The following is a 20803-nucleotide window of genomic DNA, read 5'->3' as shown; positions in this document are numbered from 1 at the left end:
AACAAAAAAATGAATTCAAAGCTTAAGCACTAAGGCTACGGGGGGCACAGGCAGAAGAGCAGAGGTGATCTCAGTTTTGGGATGCCGCCACAAAGACATCTCCCACATGTGAGAGAGCCCCTGGAAGCTGCAGGCCTTAGGAGAGTACATCTGGTCTGAGGAGACGGCATCATGGTTCTGAAAAAGACTTTCATGTCTGAGGCTCTGAAGTCCCAGGCTCAATCCCCAGCACCACCATAAGGCAGAGCTGAGCAGTGCTCTGGTCTCTCTTTCTGTATTTTTCTTTCTGTTATCCCTCTCTCATCGAAACTGATTAATTATTGAGAGAGAGAGAGAGAGAGAGAGAGAGAGAGAGAGAGAACACATATCAAAAGGGAGCTCCGAGCAGGAGGTGGACTGGAGGACATCTTATATTTCAAACGTAAATGGAGTTCTGCATGTATGCCTCCCATCATTTCTAATGAGCAAAAGCAAACACTGCATTTTGGATTGTGCTGACTCCCTAATTGCTTCTATATTGAATAGATATTTGTGGTAAAAAAAAAAAAAAAAAAAAAAAGAAAGAAAGAAAGAAAGAAAGAAAGAGATCCCCCCTGAAGCAAGCTCTCCTATGGCTTGATTACCTGTAAAATGGCATGATATGCTCGACTCATATATGCGAGCCAGGCCTGCGGGAGAAACATTGCACGGTGCCACTCCAAAAGCTGGATGTGAACCTGTGGGAGACATGTACCACAGCAAGTCAGATGACACAGTACAAAAACAGAGTGAAATTACACTACCAATGTTTTCTTTTTCCTGTATTTATATGGTTATTTACATGGTCTAGGTTATAACACAAACCAATTCCGTCTAGGATCAGGACCACAAATAATGTATTTTGGATATTTTCAAAGGAGAAGAGTTTAGAGTTAGTTCTGTGAAGATAAAATAAACCTGGCATTTTTCTAAACAAAAGCAAACAGAATCCTGGGATAATAACAAATTAAGCTGTCTGTGGCATACACTTGAAAATTGGGGGGGGGGTGTGGACTGTAAAGTCTCTTCCCAACGTCAGGAAACTAGGTTTTTGTCTAACAAGCCCCCCTAGTAACTTTGAAAAAAAAATATTGCTCTCATCTTAGATTTTCAATATGACACTTTCTGAAGCAATAAACTTCAATTGCCAATAGCAATGCCACGTTGTGTAGAAATCACGATGGTAAAAGTATGCAAATGAGTACTACATACAGCAATTGCATACCACAAGCTAAATGCCCTTTAATCAGTGTGGGTAAACAAGAGAAAAATGATATATGCCAACAGTGAAGTCCTGTTTCTGAAGAAAGGTCCAGACAAAACATCTGGTTTTCATAGTCATTTCTCTTTCTACCTATTAGTATATGGCTATCTTGCAACAAATCTTACTAAGGTCTGCTTCTGTTAAAGAAAGATCACTCAAGAAAAACAGTCACAGTGCATCACATTTCATGTTTCCTGTAACTCATCTCATCACAACTCAAACAACTCCAACTTTATGTTTTAAGTGTCCAAAAACCAAAACCAGACAAATTTCCAGAGAATTACATTTGATCATGATACCTAAAGTGTTTAAAGAGATTTCATGTATTATCAGACTTTCTTTGCTTCTTTCTTTTTCCTTCCCTTCCCTTTTCTTTTTCCTTTTTCTTTCCTCCCTTCTTTTTCCCCTCCCTCCCTCTCTCTCTCCTTTCTCTCTCTCTCTCTCTTTTTCTTTCTTACCAGAGTTTTAAAATGAAAAGACAAAAAAAAAAAAGTAAAAAGCAAGGAGCTGAGCTGTGGGGCACCAGGTTAAGCACATGTGGTATGAAGTGCAAAGATCCCAGTTTGAGCCCCCGGCTCCACACCTGCCCTCCACAAACAAGGAAGATGGCAATACTAATTGTAAATGATCTCCTTCCCTTCCTTCCTTCCTTCCTTCCTTCCTTCCTTCCTTCCTTCCTCCCTCCCTCCCTCCCTCCCTCCCTCCCTCCCTCCCTCCCTCCCTTCCTTCCTTCCTTCCTTCCTTCCTTCCTTCCTTCCTTTCTTTTCTCCTAGATAGGGACAGAGACAGACAGACAGACAGACAAAAAGAGAGTGAAAGAGACCACAGCACCAATGCTTCCTTCAATGCAATTGGGACTGGATTTAAAACCTAGGTTGCACACTTAGCAAAGCAGTCCACTATCAGAGTGAACTATTCCACTACTCCAAGATTTAATTTTCTAAAATATTTTCTGATAGAAAGAGACCAGTATCAATGAAAATAGTTTATTCTCATAGCTTCTGGTATTTTCTGTAATCCTCGTCTCAGTGTGGACCTACTCAGCATAGGCACTATGGGAGGACATGAGGATCACCAGAGGATCTCTGTCTAGAGAGAGTTTTCTAGTATAAAGAGGGGGTGCGTGGGAAAGGGACAAGCAACAGGGTACAATTATAAGAGATCTATGGGGTCAAAGAACAAACAGAACAAAGAGATTAATCCCAACACTTCATTTTGTTGTTTCTTAAAAAAAGTGATACTCCAGAAATATGAAGAAGATATACAGACCATGAAATGAACTCAAAAGATGATATATATTAATATATATTCTTGTTGTTTTGATAAAGTCTTTGTCTGGTAGGAAGGAGGAGGAAGAACCTTGTCATATGTCAACAAAACTCTTTCAAAGAATGGGCCTACCAGTTTCTGCTTCTTCTCTTATTATCTAGGAACCAGACTACAACATAGGCTATCTTTCCAGCTTGGGGATAGAAGGGAAGGCACTAATCAGTCTTTGCTCTCTTTTCCAAAGTCTGCAGGGGGAAAGCTTTGCGAGTGGTGAAGCAGCGCTGCTGGTGTCTCTCTGTTTCTCTCCCTCTCTATAGCCCTCTTCCCTCTTGATTTCTGGCTGTCTCTATGCAATAAATAAAGATAATAAAAATTAAAAGAAAAAGGAGTACAGGGGAAAAGTATTAGTGAAAGTATTAGGTGAAAGTATTGTTCTTCTCCTCTTCCACCTCCTCCTTTTTAAATCATTTTACTAGTGCTTATTGAGTCACAGTACAATTGTTGACAAATGGGTAAAGTTTCTCATCTCACTGTAAGTGTCTGCAAAACACTCTCTTGACTACGATACTCCTTATATGAATGTATCCACTTGTTGACATCCAAGGAACTATACATTAAAAAGGATAGTGGTGGTAAAATCTACAATATGTATATTACACCTCAGTAAAAAAAATAAAATTACTACCACGGAGAAATAAAGTGGTATAGTACCAGAATGTATGCCTAACTTCCTTCCCCTCCACCACACCACCCCTCACAAATTCAATGCTTGGCATCACCATATGCCAAAAAAGAGCAGAGCTCTGGTCCCCTTCTCTCATGAAAATAAAGAAATCTGAAGAAATGAAATTAAAAAACAAACAGCTTGAAAATTATTATTATTACTTCTCAAATACTTCCCACCACCTTTTATTCTCTACCCACATATTTATCATTATCATTCAAAAGACACTTTTAAAAAATATTTATTTCCTTTTGTTGCCCTTGTTTTATTGTTGTGGTTATTATTGATGTTGTCGTTGTTGGATAGGACAGCCAGAAATAGAGAGAAGAGGAGAAGACAGAGAGGGGGAGAGAAAGACAGACACCTGCAGGCCTGCTTCACCGCCTGTGAAACAACTCCCCTGCAGGTGAGAAGCCAGGGGCTCGAACTGCAAATGACACTTTTGACCTTATCTTTACACTATCGTTTTTGTATTTATTTTATTTATGAAAGAAAGAGGGAGAGAGAAAGAGAGAGAGAGAGAGACCAGAGCACTGCTTAGCTCTGGCTTATGGTGGTGCTGTGGATTGAACCTGGGACCTCAGAGCCTCAGGCATGAGAGCCCTTTGCATAACCATTATGCTATCTCCCCAGCCCATCTATCTACCTATCTCTCAACATCACCTCTCAGTGGTCCAGCCACCTAGTTGTGAATTATCTGATTATCCTGAACTTCTTTTCGCCAATTCAATTCTAAACCCTACCGCTGCAATGTTTCTAACATTGTCTGCACATTCTGCCTTACTGATTTATTTGAATTCTTGCCTAGATTACTTAGGTTAACTAATTTACCTAGCTACACAAAACCTTTCTTCTTTCTAATATAGCCTAAATGCTTCTTCTACTATTACATTAACTCAGAATTATTTTTTTTCAATAAAGAATAAAGTCTCAATTCTTTTGTGCTGTGTTCAAAGTCTTTTACAATCAAAAGTAGACCATTTACTGAAAAAAAAAATCAGTGGTTCTTGTGTAAGAACTCTGCTGGCAAAGATTATCAACCAACATCCCTATTGATTTCCTGTTCTTTTTGATTTAACCTATATTATGGTGGAATTGGATTATAAACCATTTTCCAAGCATGTGTTATGCTTGACAGGATCTTTGCACTGACTGCTTCCATTGCCTTGAAAGTTCTGTCTTCCTTTCATCTTCGTCTCTACCTACTGCCACAATTTCCCTATTTTTTATGCTTTCAGTACAATGTAAGCCTCTCCTATAAACCCAGTAGACTCCACATTAAATTATTTGTGAATGGACTTAATCTCTTCTAATCCTAATGTCAGAGATCATGTCCCCTTCTGCCTGGAGCCCCTCCCATGTTATTTCATATGCCTTGCATAGAAATCTTCAATTAAGGGAGTTGGGTGGTAGTGCACATGGCATGAAGTACATGGCCAGTGCTTAAGGATCCTAGTTCGAGCCCCCAGCTCCCCACCTGCAGGGGAGTCACTTCACAAGTGGTGAAGCAGGTCTGCAGGTGTCTGTCTTTCTCTCCCCCTCTCTGTCTTCCCCTCCTCTCTCCATTTTTCTCTGTCCTATCCAACAACGACTACAACAATAAAACAAGGGCAACAAAAGGGAATAAATAAATAAATAAATATTCAATTAAATAACTACTGAGTTTAACTGAATTAAAGTTAATGACTTAAATTAACGTTGAGTATTTGCTTTAAGACAAAAGTTGGTCATGTGAAAGCTATACTTTCAAGACAAAGTAATCACGGGAAATTGTGGTATTCAATGTTCAATGATTCTGGGAAACATGTCCACAAACTGTTTTTTAATTTTTTTCTTTACTTTTTTAATTTTATTTGATAGGACAGAGAGAAATTGAGAGGGAAGAGGGTGGTAGGGAGAGAGAAAGAAAGATACCTGCAGTACTGATTCACTGCCCAGGAAACTTCGCCCCCTGTAGGTGGGGACCGTCGGCTTGACTTCAGACCCTTGTGCATCGTAATATGTACACTCAGCAGGGTGCACCAACACCTGGTCCCAGAAAACTTGCATTTAAAAAAAAATTTTAATATTTTATTGATTTTTCCCTTTTGTTGCAATTGTTGTTTTTCATTGTTGTTCTAATTATTATTGTTGTTATTGATGTCGTCATTATTAGATAGGACAGACAGAAATGGAGAGAGGAGGGGAAGACAGAGACAAGGAGAGAAAGACACTTGCAGCCCTGCTTCACCGCCTGTGAAGCGATTCCCCTGCAGGTGGGGAGCCAGGGGCTCGAACAGGGATCCTCAGCTGGTCCTTGCGTTTTGTGCCACGTGCGCTTAACCCACTGCGCTACCAACTGACTACCGAAAACTCGCATTTTTAATTGAGAAACCAGATAATTATTTCCCACTTCATGCCATGCTGGAGGTTGAAGCCAGGACCCCACATACATAAGGCCTGTATTCTATCACTAACATAACCTCCCAGTTACAGGGCTCTTGAACTGGCCAGAGTAAAAACTTAAAACATATTGTGAGAACATGATTATCTGAAATTTTATAAAACCATATGCAGTATGTCCTGTTCAAGAAACATTGAATTCCAGATAAAAAACAGTGAGTGACATGGCAAAATGTTAAAGTTGGTAAAATTTTACATTTTAGGGTGGGGAAAATAGCATAATGATTATGCAAACAGATGGTCATGCTTAAGGCTCCAAAGTCCTAGCTTCAGTCCCTTGCACCACCACAAGCCAGAGCTGAGCAGTGCTCTCATGAAAAGTAAATAATTCAATAAGTTTACATTTTTTAATTTCTTTAACTGGGCCAGCAAAGTAGCTCACTTCTGGATGATGCGCTGATTTGCAATGTATGTAACCCAGAAGCCAGCCTGGCCCTCACTGCACTGAAGGAAGCTTCCTCATTGTGTGGTCTCTCTGTGCTTGCTTAAAAAAAATATTCTAAGTTTTAAAAATTGTATCACCAGGTTCTACTTAAGTTTCTATTGAAATATTCATGCAGTAGAGAACTATCCTGCTTAGAAATTCTATTCATAAATATAAGAGAAAGTTGAAAGAGAATATCAGAAAGTAGTTTTTGACACGTTTTCTTAAAGAGAAGACATGGGCCCTAATTAGTTAAGTCACTGCTCAGAATACATTGTCCAGAAATTTGGTAGTGTTTTATGACACTTGGGCATAAAATAAATATGCTTATTCATCTATAAAGTCCATCATTTAAAAAGTCTCTTTAAGTAATAGAAGACATGCTTATGGGTTAGGGAGACAGTATATTGGTTATACAAAAGACTTTCATGCCTAAGGCTCTGAGGCTCTATCTAGTTGTAATCCCCAGTACCACCATAAGCAACAACGTAGAAGTTAAAATAAAATAAATATTTAAAAAAAAAAAAAAAGAAGACAAGCTTGCTTTTAAAAGGTTGCTTGACAAACTATAATGAGATTAAGGGTAGCAAGTAAAAACCAAGTATTTGCTATAACAGTTTTTTCATCATCTCCAGATGTGTATATTATAATTAAAAGAATTAAGTATTTAGCTTTAGTGGCTACACAGACTCAAACACTGTACCACTACATTTAATCTGTGACAGTCACATAAATGCTTCTCACATTTTCAGAAGAAAAACCATTTGTACTTAGTGTGAGAGACCTCAAAAGCTACTCAATGTCCCATTGTTTATATATAAGAAATCACAGGCTTCAATTTTCTGTCAATAGTAATCTTGTTTGCACAAAATAATCTGTTTATATTCCTATCCCCTGACACATTGTGATTGGAAAGCCAGAAGGGAGGGCTTGTGGAGGACACATTTCAAAAAACAAAATGACATCCATCTCTTTGGAAATGTTTCCTGGACACTGAAAACTCTTTCTGCCCTTCAGCTTCTCCCCCCCACCACACCCTCTTCTATCTATCTATCTATCTATCTATCTATCTATCTATCTATCTATCTATCTATCTATCTATCTTATTCCATTCGCCATTCCCATTAGGATAACATTAACTTGAAAGTTGACAATTCAGTCACATCTCAAGCAACCATTTACTGTGTTATTTAATAGGAGGGACAGGGGAAGCCAGTTACCATAACAACTCACATCACATGGTAATTATGGAGTTTCTATAATACAGCAAACCATACTTTTCTCAGTGTTTTCCGAGAGTAATGTGTAATAAGTACAGACACCACTTTTCTGAATTATTATCCATAATTTTCATCTAATAGTTTCATACTGCATGAATACTAACATTACTCCATGTTCTTCATATGGAATTTAATTTTAAAATAAAGAAAAAATTAAAAGAAGGCAAATAAACTTCTTATATTTCAAAGTGTGGATTTTATTATATAACTCTATGTACTTTGGAGTACCCAGAAAAAACTTTAAAGGAGGCAGAAGAATAAAATCGACTTACATAATGCAAAAAGAACCAACTGATGATCAATTACAAAATAATGGATAAGCAAAGATTTCATGAGTAGTAGTGCTGCCAATACATCTGGATAAGATTTGGCTGAAATGTTTAAAAATGTAAAGAGCTCATAACCTAAAACTGATACAAAAAAAAAATGGTTAGGTAACAGAATCAGAAAAATTTTCATGAGCCCAAAGATGGAAGAAGTAATAAAGCAAAACCATTTTCATCCAGGGACAAATCAATATTATCCAATTTAGGTGAGAGTGTCATGTCAGAGTTAGAAACGCCAAAGGATTACAAGACAGGCAGAAGGAAGGAAACTGTCATTCACCTTAAGCTCTCTCATCAATAGAAGACAAAATATTCTCAGGCTGAGAAAAGCAGAAGAAGGCAACCAGTTGAGTTTGGAAAAGCTCTAGCATATCTGAAATGACCCGTAAATTGTCCCCTGTTCAAAAGAGCAAAGACAGAAAGTACACTTCAGTTTAAGAGAAAGCTAAACAGGACAGTAAGCACAGAGAATTGCTCCTGATTTTGTCAGGTTGAATGCAAATCAGACTTAAAGATCTGTGAGTTCTCTAAAAGTAACAAGGTAAAATTTTATATTAAGAAAATTCAATGAAGGGGGGAAACCATCAGTTAAAAATTTATAACTAACTATACGTAACATTTCCCATGACTTTAGCAAGGACTAAAGCAAACAAGCTACTTTTCTAGGATACCGAAAATTAGTTTAACTAGCATAGTTCTTGAGAAGTAATGATAATTGTATAAAGTAAACTATACTTCAAAACATGAGAGCAGAGAACGGTACATTGTAAACTAAGTTTATTTGCCCATTCATTTACTCATACACACACATCTATAGTTGTAGGCATTAAGAAGGTCATAGGATATGTGTGGATAGGCTCTCGATGTATAGGGATAACAATACAAAACAGTATACAAGGACTTATTCAAATGAAAATAATGTATTTTTTTGGTAGGAATTCAACAATGACTGAATTAGCTAGTAATTTAACAATAACATTTCTTAAAAGAAAAATCATCTCATTAACTACACTATTATGGAAATGAAAAGGGAAGTTATAGGTAAGCCATAAAATTTGCAAAAATATATTTCTAATAAAGGATTTGTATAGAGAGAATAAAGAACTCTCTCCTGGAAACAAAAACCTATTTTAAAAAACGGGCAAAATATCAGGACAAATCCTTCATAGGAGAAAAGATAAAAATGGTCAATAAAAGATGCTAAACATCATTAGTTATTAAGAAACAAATTAAAGCCACAACGTGAAATTATTTCCCACCTATGAAAATGAACATTCAAGAAATATCTAACCATGTTGAGTGAGCAGACAACCAGAGCTCCCATGCAATGCCGAGGGCTGTTCAAAATGTGACAGTTGCCAAGAAAATAGATTGATAGTTTCTTATATAGTTAAGTATTCACTTATCACATGACCTAGCAATCCCACGTCTAGATATTTATTTACTCAAAAGAAATGAAAATATATGTACAAATGTACACCTACATGAGAATCTTTATACCAGCCTTAGTCGTAATCAAAAAAAGCAAAACAATTCAAGGACTGTCAATAAGTGAATTAATAAACAAATTGAAACTCAAGATAGATTTTTCTTTGTCTAAATAATAAGACTTAGAATAAAGCAGTGGTGAGAATTAAAGCTAATTTTGAAAAAAAAATTCAGTTGAAAAATTACCAGATGAATTGCAACAAATGACAAGAGTAGCTTGTCATCTTGGAAAGATTCAGAGGCATTTTTAAATGTTCTCTGCTTGGGGCCAAGCGGTGGCACACTTGGTTAACTGTACACATTACACTGCACAAGGATCCAGGTTCAAGCCTCTGGTCCCCACCTGCAGGGGGAAAGCTTCACGAATGGTGAAGCAGGGCTGCAGGTGTCTCTCTGCCTCTTTCCCTCTCTATCTTCCCCTTTCAATTTCTGTCTCTATACAATAATAAATAAATAAATAAATCTTTAAAAACAATGTTCTCTGCTTAAACTGTGTAACACAGTTCAAGAACTGTGAACTTAAACTTCCAGGGCTCTTCCATTTAGTACTATTATCTTGGACATATTATCAATAACAACCAATGCCAGTTTTAATGCAGAAATTAAATGTATGACTTCTGGGAGGCTTGGCCACGGAGCAACAGGGAAAAGAACAGACTCTCCCCCAAAACACCAAATAGCTATTATTATCAATGTTAACAAGCCTCACCAACTATAGCTGAGACATCAGCAGAAACAGTGCAGCCTCAAGTGGGTGCTCACAAGCATGACTAGGGTGTGAAGGGTTCAGGAGTGAAACCAAACAGAGGTTAAGTGCTCCAGCAGAGGACAATGCCATTTTCCCTCAATGTACAGCCAAGGAGTGCTGGATGTGAGAAAGGGGGACCTATGAGCTTTAAATCTATAACCTCAGGAATGATAGCCTACTGAAAACAGGACATTTCTGACAAAAAGCAGTCTGTTCTACTATTCCCAGATTAAAGCAGACATACATAAAGGAAATTTGCAGCAGCTGGCAACTATCTGGTAAATTGAGTCCTTTTCTGAACACAGCAGAAAAGTGTAAGACACAGTGTCTTACACTGCCTTAAGCAGAGAACATGTTAAAATGCCTCTGAATCTTTCCAAGATGACTCTGATATTCTTTACTCCTATTCTATCTATGCTTGTCATTTATTGCAATTCATCTAGTAATTTTTCAACTGAATTTTTCTGCAGCAAACCTCTGAGACTTGGTGTCAGACTGAAATCATACAAAGAAAATGTATATACACACTACACAGAACACAAAGTAGCTCAGGACATAACAAGAAAAATAACCCCACCTACATCCCCCACCACCCAGCATATAAATAAAGTGAAGCAAAGTATCAAAACAATATCACCACCTTCTGGCCAGCAATAACCAGCACAATAAATATCTAAACAGAAAAATTGTAAAAACAAATTTCCAGATATGAAAAATCAGATACATAGAAATGAAACAGAAAAACTCCAGGAAATTATAGATATAAAGGGACTATCAGAAAAAGACTGCAGAGAGCTCATTATGAAGACTCTCCAAGAATGTAAGCTTAGTATGAAGAAGCATATTCATGAGTTGAAATAATACTTAAGAATTAGGAAACACAAAAGAAGACTCCTGAACAAAGTTCTCTAAGAAATAAAAAAACATGAAAGAAGAACTCTTATTAGAGTTCACTAAGCAATTACTAAGTATGAAAGGAAAAAATTGAAACAGAATTGCATGATGTGAAAGATACTTTGAGTGCAATACAAACTCAGGTAGAAGGCTTTGGAAGTAGACTCACTCATGCAGAATAAAAAAATATATATATCTAAGCTAGAAGATACACATAGCCCATTATTTCAGTTCAAAAATGAGGAAGAGGAAAGATTTAGAAAGAATGAAGTGAATCTGTGAAATTGGAGACTACCATCAAAATGTCAAAGTAAGAGTAATAAGTCTTGAGGAAGAGAACAGGGTGAAGGGAACAGAGACTATATTCAGGGAAATAATAGCTGAGAATTTCCTCACTTAGACAATCCTCAGAAGATATGTATCCAAAAGGAAGAGAGTACATGAATGCAAATAACCAGAACCAAGGCACATAATTGTAAAATTATCAAAACTCAATGACAGGAAGAATTTTGCAGTCTTCTAGGGAAAGGAAAAAAGTTTCATACAGAGGTAGAGTTATTAGGTTTTCATCAAACTTCTATTCACAAACCACAGAGGCAAGGAGAGAGTGGAATGGCATATTGAAAGTACTAAAACAGAGAAAATTCCAGCCAAGAGTCTTGTATTCTACAAAATTATCCTTCAAATATGAAGGAGAAATAAACATTTTTTTTCAAATATCAAAAGCTAACAGAATTTGCCATCACCAAACCCACCTTCAAACATTACTGAAAGGAGTCCCACAAGAAAAGAGGAAGCAAAAGAATACACCTCCTAAATGAGATTAACATCAGTAAACTACAAATAAGAATGCAAATGAAAATGAAGACACAACCTATCAAAATATGTGGGACTCAGCTAAAGCAGTACTGAGAGGGAAACGTATAGCCATACAATCACATATTAAACACCAAGAAGAAGCTCACATGAATGACCTTACTGCACACCTCAAGGACCTAGAGGAAGAGGAACAAAGGAACACTAAAGCATCTAGAAGGACAGAAATCACTAAAGCTCAAGCAGAAATAAACAACATCGAAAATAAAAGAACCATACAAAAGATCAATGAAGGAAAATGTTGGTTCTTTGAAAGATTAAACAAAATTGACAAACCCCTAGCCAGACTCACCAAACAAAAAAGAGAGAAGACTCAAATTAATAGAATTGTAAACGATGCAGGAGATATCACAACTGACACCACAGAAATCCAGAGAATTCTGCGAAACTTCTATAAAGAACTATACACCACCAAGCTAGAGAATCTGGAAGAAATGGAACAATTCCTAGAAGCATATGCCCTTCCAAAACTGAACCAAGAAGAACTACAAAATCTAAATGCACCAATCACAGACAAAGAAATTGAAACCGTTATTTAGAATCTCTCCAAAAACAAAAGTCCTGGACCAGATGGCTTCACAAATGAATTCTACAAAACTTTCAGGAAACAGTTAGTACCCATACTTCTTAAGCTTTTCCATAAGATTGAAGAAACAGGAATACTCCCTTCCACCTTCTATGAAAAAGAAAGCTGATAGGGACACAACAAAAAAGGAAAACTACAGACCAATATCTCTGATGAACATAGATGCCAAAATATTAAACAAGATCTTGGCCAACCGGATACAGCAACATATCAAAAAGACTATTCATCACAACCAAGTGGGATTCATCCCAGGAATGCAAGGCTGGTTCAACATCCGTAAGTCAATCAATGTCATTCACCACATCAATAAAAGCAAAGCCAAAAACCACATGATTATCTCAATAGATGCAGAGAAAGCCTTTGACAAAATCCAACACCCATTCATGCTCAAAACTCTACAAAAAATGGGAATAGATGGGAAATTCCTCAAGATAGTGGAGTTTATATATAGCAAACCAACAGCTAACATCATACTCAGTGGACAGAAGCTGAAAGCATTCCCACTCAGATTGGGGACTAGACAAGGCTGTCCACTGACACCATTACTCTTCAACATGGTATTGGAAGTTCTTGCCATAGCAATCAGGCAAGAGAAAGGAATCAAAGGAATACAGATTGGAAGGGAAGAAGTCAAGCTCTCACTATTTGCAGATGATATGATAGTGTACATAGAAAAACCTAAAGAATCCAGCAGAAAACTACTGGAAGTTATTAGGCAATATAGCAAGGTATCAGGCTACATAATCAATGTACAAAAACAGTGGCATTTCTTTATGCAAACACTAAATCTGAAGAAGAAGACATCCAGAAATCACTCCCATTTACTGTTTCAGCAAAATCAATCAAATACCCCAGTCCTGGAACCCTTGGATAGGGCCCACTTCCCCGCATGCCTCTCCCAATCTATATCGAATAATATCGCATCTGCCGATCACAACCTAACCAACAAAACGATTGCCACCTCAACATGCTTCACTTCAGACTGTGTCCAGAGACTTCACGTGTGGAATGACAACCCTTCAGCTTCATTACTCGGGTGAGACCTTTCCTTTCATAGTGTACTCTAATTCCATCTCAGGTGGTTCACTTTCTAACAAAGTCCCAAAACCTAGATATACACCAGTTTCTGTGAGAGAGAGCATATGTTCACACGTATCCGTAAACTACTGCAAAATATTTACCTGAAAGCAGAAGTACACTAGAGTTTGCAGTGAGTACCCCCCTAACACTTCCTCTCCACTATTCCAAGCTTAGGGTCCATAACTGCTCAACAATTTGTTTGGCTTCGTATGTTAACTCTCTTTTCAGTCACCAGGTTCCAGATGTCATCAGGATGCCGGCCAGGCTTCCCTAGACTGAAGACCCCACCAATGTGTCCTGGAGCTCCGCTTCCCCAGAGACCCACCCTACTAGGGAAAGAGAGAGGCAGACTGGGAGTATGGACCGAGCAGTCAAAGCCCATGTTCAGTGGGGAAGCAATTACAGAAGCCAGACCTCCTACCTTCTGCAACCCACAAGGCCAGGGTCCATGCTCCCAGAAGGATAGAGAATGGGAAAGCTATCAGGGAAGGGGGGGGATATGGAGATTGGGTGGTGGGAATTGTGTGGAATTGTACCCCTCCTACCCTATGGTTTTGTTAATTAATCCTTTCTTAAATAAAAAATAAAAAAATAATAAAAAAAGAAATAAGAACACAATAAAAATAGGAAAGAACAACAAGCAAATAGAGGAGGAAATTATTAGAGGACTAAGAAGCTCTATAGGAAAGAACCATAATACAGTAAAGGAGAGGAAATTAATGGACAAAACGATTCTATCAAATGTTAGTTAAGCAAGGCCAAATTTAAAAAGACCTTCTTAGATACACTATGTTAGTTATTGCACATATGATAACCACAATGCAAAATAAGGAACAGAGGTTTACAGAAAGCACAGGAGAAATCAGTGAGGAACTTGTCACAGAAACTCACCCACACAAAATGACATACAGAAACAAATGGCCAAATTTAAAACAAACTTAACAAATTTAAAACAAACTTAAAACAAAAATCAGAATGTACATAAGCAAACCAAATATATCAAAAAATCACCCTAAATGTGAATAGCTTAAACTCATGTGTAAAAATACTTAGAATAGGTGGTAGCGCAACGGGTCAAGTGCACGTGGCGCAAAGAACAAGGACTGGCGTAAGGATCCCGGTTCGAGCCCATAGCTCCCCACCTGCAGGGGAGTCGCTTCACAGATGGTGAAGCAGGTCTGCAGGTGTCTATCTTTCTCTCCCCCTCTCTGTCTTTCCCTCCTCTCTCTATTTCTCTGTCCTACCCAACAACGACAACATCATCAACAACAACAACAATAACTACAAGAACAATAAAACAACAAGGGCAACAAAAGGGAATAAATAAATAAATATAAAAAAATACTTAGAATAGCTAAATGGATTAGAGAACAGGGACCATCTGTTATATGTCTTCAGGAAACACACATCCAAAGAAAAGACAAATGGAAGCTTAATGTAAAAGGTTGAATCAAGATTTTCCAAGCTAATAATTCAGGGAAAAGGTCAGAAACAGCTACTTTGTTCACAGATCAAATAGACTTTTAGGTAAAGAAAGTAAGCAGAGACAGAAAGGGACACTATATAATGGTCAAAAGATTAATCCAACAAGAAGACATAACTATTATAAATATGTGTGCCCTAAACTCAGGTGAACCCGAATATATAAAACAAATACTTAATGAGCTTAAGGGCAACACTGACAGCAACATAGTAACAGTAGATCTTAACACACCACTCTCATAAAGAAATAGATCATCAGGACAAAAAAAAATTCAATAGGAAAATAGCAGTCTTAAATGAAACCACAGAAGAGATGGGCCTAACAGATATTTATAGAACTCTACATTCCAAAACAAATGAATACATATTCTTCTCAAGTACAGATGGAACATTCATAAGAACTTACCATAGCTGGGTCACAAAGACAGACTACACAAATATGTGAATATTAAAATCATAAAATGCATCTTCTCAGAACATGATGGTATGATGCTAGAAATAAACATCAAGGGGGCCGGATGGTGGTGCACTGGGTTAGGCACACATGTTGTAAAACACAGCGACTGGCATAGGGATCCCATTTCAAGCCTTCAGCTTGCCGCCTGCATAGGGGTCACTTCAAAAGCAGTGAAGCAGGTCTGCAGGTGTCTTCCTCTCCCCCCTCTATTTCTCTCTGTCCTATCCAACAACGAAAACAATTGTTTAACAAACACTAGTAAACCATCTAACTACCCAGCTGAACCATCTAGAAATACAGCAACAAATAGATCCAACAGAGAGCAGGACACAGTAAATAGTTAAAATTAGAGTAGAAATCAATGAAACAGAAAATAAAAAGACCATTAGGAAGACAAATAAAACCAAGAGATGGTTCTTTCAAAGGACAAATAAAACAAATATGCCATTAGCTACACTCACTATGAGAAAAAGCTATGGTAAAATCACTCAGAAATGAAACAGGAGATATTACAACAGACCAGGCAGAGATACAAAGGTTTATGCAAGACTGTTATGGACATCTATAGGAAATAAATCTGGCAATTTCAGAGAAATGGACACTATTAGAATCATACCATCTGCCAACCTTTTAACAAGAAGTAGATAAACTTAACAGGCCAATTACTAGTAAAGAAATTGAAACAGTAATCAAAACCCTCCACAACATTAATAATTGTCTTGGTTCCAAGAAGTACAGAAGCAGTAAATAGCCCTATTTATTTATTTATTTATTTATTTACTTACTTACTTACTTATTTATAACATTTATTCCCCTGCCATCAGGGTTATCACCACAGCATTGAGCGCCAGCACTATGAATCCATTGCTCCCAGTGGCTATTTTTTTCCTTTTTTTTTTTCTCCCCACTTTCTATTTTTTATTGGATAGAACAGAGAGAAATGTAAGGGAAGAAGGGGTGAGATAGAGCAGGATAGAGAAAGAGACACTCTTTACCATCAAATTCAGTGATAAATTTCCCCACAAACAAATGGAAATAAGAGTCTAACAACAAAGGGATTGCAATTTCATATTATTTAACATAGCATCTTAGGTTTGTAGAAGAGATAAAAAAAAGCCTCTCCATGAACAAAAGCCCATGTCCAGATGATATACTAATAAATTCTATAAAACATTCAAAGTAGAACACCCATCTCCTCAAACTCTTCCAGAAAAATAGAAGAGGGAACACTTCCAAACATACTCTACTAGGCTAACATCACTCTGATCTCCAAAGTAGGAAAGGACTCTACCAAAAAAGAAAACTATAGACCTACATCCCTGATAAACATTGATGCAAAGGTCCTCAATAAAAACTTGGCTAATCAAATCCAACAACGTACTAAAAGAATAATCCACCAAGACCAAGTGGGATTTATCCCTGGGAAACAGAGATGGTCCAAGATCCACAAGTCAATCAATGTAATATACAGTATCAACAAAAAGAAAGATAAAAATCACATAGTTTTATCAATCGACACAGAAAAAAGCAGTTGACAAAGTCTAATACCCATTTATGATAAAGATCTTCAATAAACTGGGAATGGAAGGAAAACTCAACATAATAACACCTACATATATGACAAACCCATGGCTAACATACTCAAGAGGGAAAAATTAAAAGCTTTCTCCCTAAAATCAGGAACTAGGCAAGGATGTCCACTTTCTATTCTCCCCACTCTCTATTTTTTATTGGATAGAACAGAGAAAAATGTAAGGGAAGAAGGGGTGAGATAGAGCAGGAGAGAGAAAGAGACACTTTACCATCAAATTCAGTGATAAATTTCCCCACAAACAAATGGAAATAAGAGTCTAACATAATAAGAGTCTCTCTGTTCAATATAGTTCTAGAAGTCCTTGCCTTTGCAATCAGGCAAGAAAGAAATATCAAAGGAATTCAAATCAAAAAGTATGAAGTTAAAGTATCATTATTTACAGATGATATGTTGTTATACCTAGAGGACCCCCAAAACTCTACCAAAAAACTACTGGGAATCATTAATAAATTCAGTAAAATAACAGGTTACAAAATGAATACTCATAAATCTGTGGCATTCCTTTAGACAAAAGATATGCCAAAGGAAAGGGAACTGAAAGAAGCAATGACGTTAATAATTGGGCCAAAAAAGATAAAATATGTAGAAATAAATCTACCAAAGGAGGTGAAGGACCTTTTCAATGAAAACTATAATTCATTGTTAAAAGAGACAGAGGATGACACAAAGAAATGGAAGAAATACTCCATGATCATGGATTGGAAGAATAAGGTCACAGAGGTTCCTAAGCTGAATATGGAACCCAGACAGATCAAATCAATAGGGTTTACAGTCAACAATATTTATACACCTTTCCCACATTTGGGAGCTACTCTCTTCCCTGATCCAGCTTTCTGGTCCTTTTTCCAGCCATGACATCATCTCCCCAGATAATACCTTGGACCCACCTGCATATAAGATTTCAGGCTCAGGGAAAAATAATAATAATAATAGTAATAATAATAATAATAATAATAATATCCACAGGCCCTTTGGAATATAACTAAAATAGGCCTACTAACTATCTACAAAATGAAGACCCCCCCAAATCTTTATCTAAACTATTCCAGCCTTTAGGTTCATGATTAGTCAATAATTTGTTTGGCTTTATATGTTAATTCTTCTTTCAGCCACCAGGTTCCAGATGCTGCCGTAATGCCAACAGGACTTCCCTGGGTAGACGACCCCACCAATGTGTACTGGAGCCCTGCTTCCCTAGAGCCCTGCCCCACCAGGGAAAGAGAAAGACAGGATGGGAGTATGAATCTACCTGTCAGTGACCATGTTTAGCAGGGAAGCAATTACAGAAGCCAGACCTTCCACCTTCTGCATCCCATAATGACCTTGGGTCCAATACTCCCAAAGGGTTAAAGAATAGGAAAGCTATCAGGGGAGTGTATGAGATACAGAATTCTGATGGCCTGGGGATTGTGTGGAGTTGTACTTCTATTATCCTATGGTTTTTGTCAGTATTTCCTTTTTAATAAATAAAAGTTATATATAAATTTAAAAAAATGGTAATTCTGCCAAAAGCAATCTATAGATTCAATGCAATACCTATTAAAATCCTAATGACATATTTCGAGAAAATTGAATAACTTATTCAAAAGCCCATGTGAAATTATTTAAAAAAAAAAAACATGAATAGCAAAAGCTCTCCTGAGGAAAAAGAAGAAAAATGGAGGTATCATAATGCCTGACTTCAGCTTATACTGTAAAGCAATAGAAGTTAAAAACAATGTGGTACCAGAGCAAAAATAGACATGTGGCCCAACTTTGGTGACTTTAGTTCTGCAGGCAAGAGTCTAAGGGTTTATTTACATTTGACTTGGTTCCTTTGTATATAAACATTTTTAGAAGGACTATTTGTCATCACGCTAAATCCACTAAGTATCTTACAAGGGACAGAGTTGTGTCTAAATTATATAAAACAACCTCTTTGTTATATTTTATATTTTGTTTCAATTTGAGACAAATAATTTAAATAATTACATTTTAATTCACATATCATTGGTTCTATTTAAACACACGTGAATAAGCAACTGTTATAAATTTTAAAAAGACAACAAAAATATATGTCTCAATTCTTTCCAATTATACTCTTCCTTTTGGTTTTGCTAAAGTATGCAATGGTCAGATTTCATGCAAATTATTTTACAATATCATTTAACTCTTTTTTTTTTAAAGGAGAGCCTGAAGAAAAACTGAACAGTAGTACCACAGAGTTTTTCTTTATCCTGAGCACTTTTATTTATTCTTTTTAAGGAGAGCCTGAAGAAAAAGTGAACAGTAATACCAAAGAGGTTTTCTTTATACTGAACACTTTTATTTATTGTTAATTCCTAGCATTCACAAAACATAAACACTGGTGACCTACATATTTGCCATAAATTAGAAGTAAGAAACAGGCAAAAAATATATTTATAAACCAAGTAAATATTCATTCTGAACAACAGAACTGAAACACTGATGAAATAAAACAAATTCCTAGTCCCTAATAATCAGGCTGGTCAGTAGAGATAAACTGCTAGTTCCTTCTCATTATTATTATTATTTTTTTTATTGCTACCAGAGTTATAGCTGGGGTTTGGTGCCTGTACAATGAATCCACTGCTTCGGGCAGCTATATTTTTCTTCTTTTTCTTTCTTTCTTTCTTTCTTTCTTTCTTTCTTTCTTTCTTTCTTTCTTTCTTTCTTCTTTCTTTCTCTCTCTCTCTTTCTCTCCCTATCCCTTTCTTTCTTCCTTTCTTTCTTCCTCTCTTTCTTTACTTCTTCCTTCCTTCCTTTCTCTTTCTTTCTTTCTTTCTTTCTTTCTTTCTTTCTTTCTTTCTTTCTTTCTTTGATAGATAGAAAGAAACTGAGAAAAATGGAGTTAGAGAGGAAAAGAAAGGGGCTGGATGGTGGCTCACTCGGTTGACTACACTTGTTAGCATGTGCAAAGACCCTGGTTTAAGCCCCTGGTCTCTACATATAAGTGTGTGTGTGTGGGGGGGCTTTACAAGTTGTAAAACAGTGCTATAGATGTCTTTCTCTCTATCTCCCTATAAGTTTTTCTCAGTCATATCAAATACACATAAGAAAAATAAATGAAAAAATTTTTAAAAGAGGAAAAGCAATACCTATGTACTGCTTCAATGCATGTGAGGTATCCCCTGAAGATGGGGAGGAGTTTGAACCTGAGTGTTTGCGCATGATAACAAGTGTGTTCTACTGGGTGCACCAACACCAGCATCCCCCCTCCCGTCACACACTTAAGATTAATTTATGTGTGCTTGTTTACTATGGGAGGGGAAGACAGAGATATCAGAATTATTCAGTTCTGGCATACCGTGGTACCAGAAGTTGAACCCGTAGCCTCTGGGGCCTTAGACAGGCTAATTCTGTTCTCTAATAAGTTGAGCTATCTCCCCAGAACCTAAAATGTCAGTTTCTTTCAGAAACACATCAAAATAATTCAATATTCTATTATCTCAGCTACTTTGGTTGCCATTAAAAAATAAGGTGAGAACAATCAAGATAAGGAAGAAAATTAGTTTCAAATGCTAAATTACATAAAGAATAAGGTGATAGAGGGAAGGCCCAAAGCATACAAAACAAGAAGGGCCTGTCATATGATATGGGACTGCACCTACCTCATGCACGAGGGCAAGTGATGTCTGCTTGAAACTTCGCCCTCTATTGGCCATTAATCTGTACAATGGCTTACCATCTTTACTCTGATACATTGAGATGTCATAACAAAACAACATGCCACCTTGAAAAAAAAACAGAAATAAACATTTCTTATGAAAAAAAGAAATCCTTGATTTGTAACTTCATAGCACATATTCAGTCACTCTGATAGAGACAATTAGAAATGAAAAGAGAGGGCC

General features: G+C 36.9%; 1 protein-coding gene across 5 annotated transcripts in view; it reads right to left on the bottom strand.

The window, feature by feature from the left end:
- FOCAD (focadhesin) overlaps positions 1–20803 on the bottom strand; it is a 327910-nt gene that overhangs the window by 101223 nt on the left and 205884 nt on the right. For 4 of the 5 annotated variants that reach the window (XR_009552025.1, XM_060199634.1, XM_060199635.1 and 1 more), the window contains 2 exons: positions 20564–20685; positions 624–716 (listed from right to left, as the gene is read on the bottom strand). Coding sequence is in view for 4 of the 5 variants with exons in the window: in XM_060199634.1 (XP_060055617.1) it covers positions 624–716; positions 20564–20685 (215 nt within the window). In the remaining variant the exon portion in view is untranslated. The remainder of the gene's footprint in view (positions 1–623; positions 717–20563; positions 20686–20803) is intronic. The other variant, XM_060199636.1, reaches the window with a different exon arrangement.

This window comes from Erinaceus europaeus, chromosome 10 (assembly GCF_950295315.1).
Source record: "Erinaceus europaeus chromosome 10, mEriEur2.1, whole genome shotgun sequence".
Classification (NCBI taxonomy): Eukaryota; Metazoa; Chordata; class Mammalia; order Eulipotyphla; family Erinaceidae; genus Erinaceus; species Erinaceus europaeus.
The sequence above is the reverse complement of the archived record's forward strand: the minus strand, read 5'-3'. Positions and strand labels throughout refer to the sequence as shown.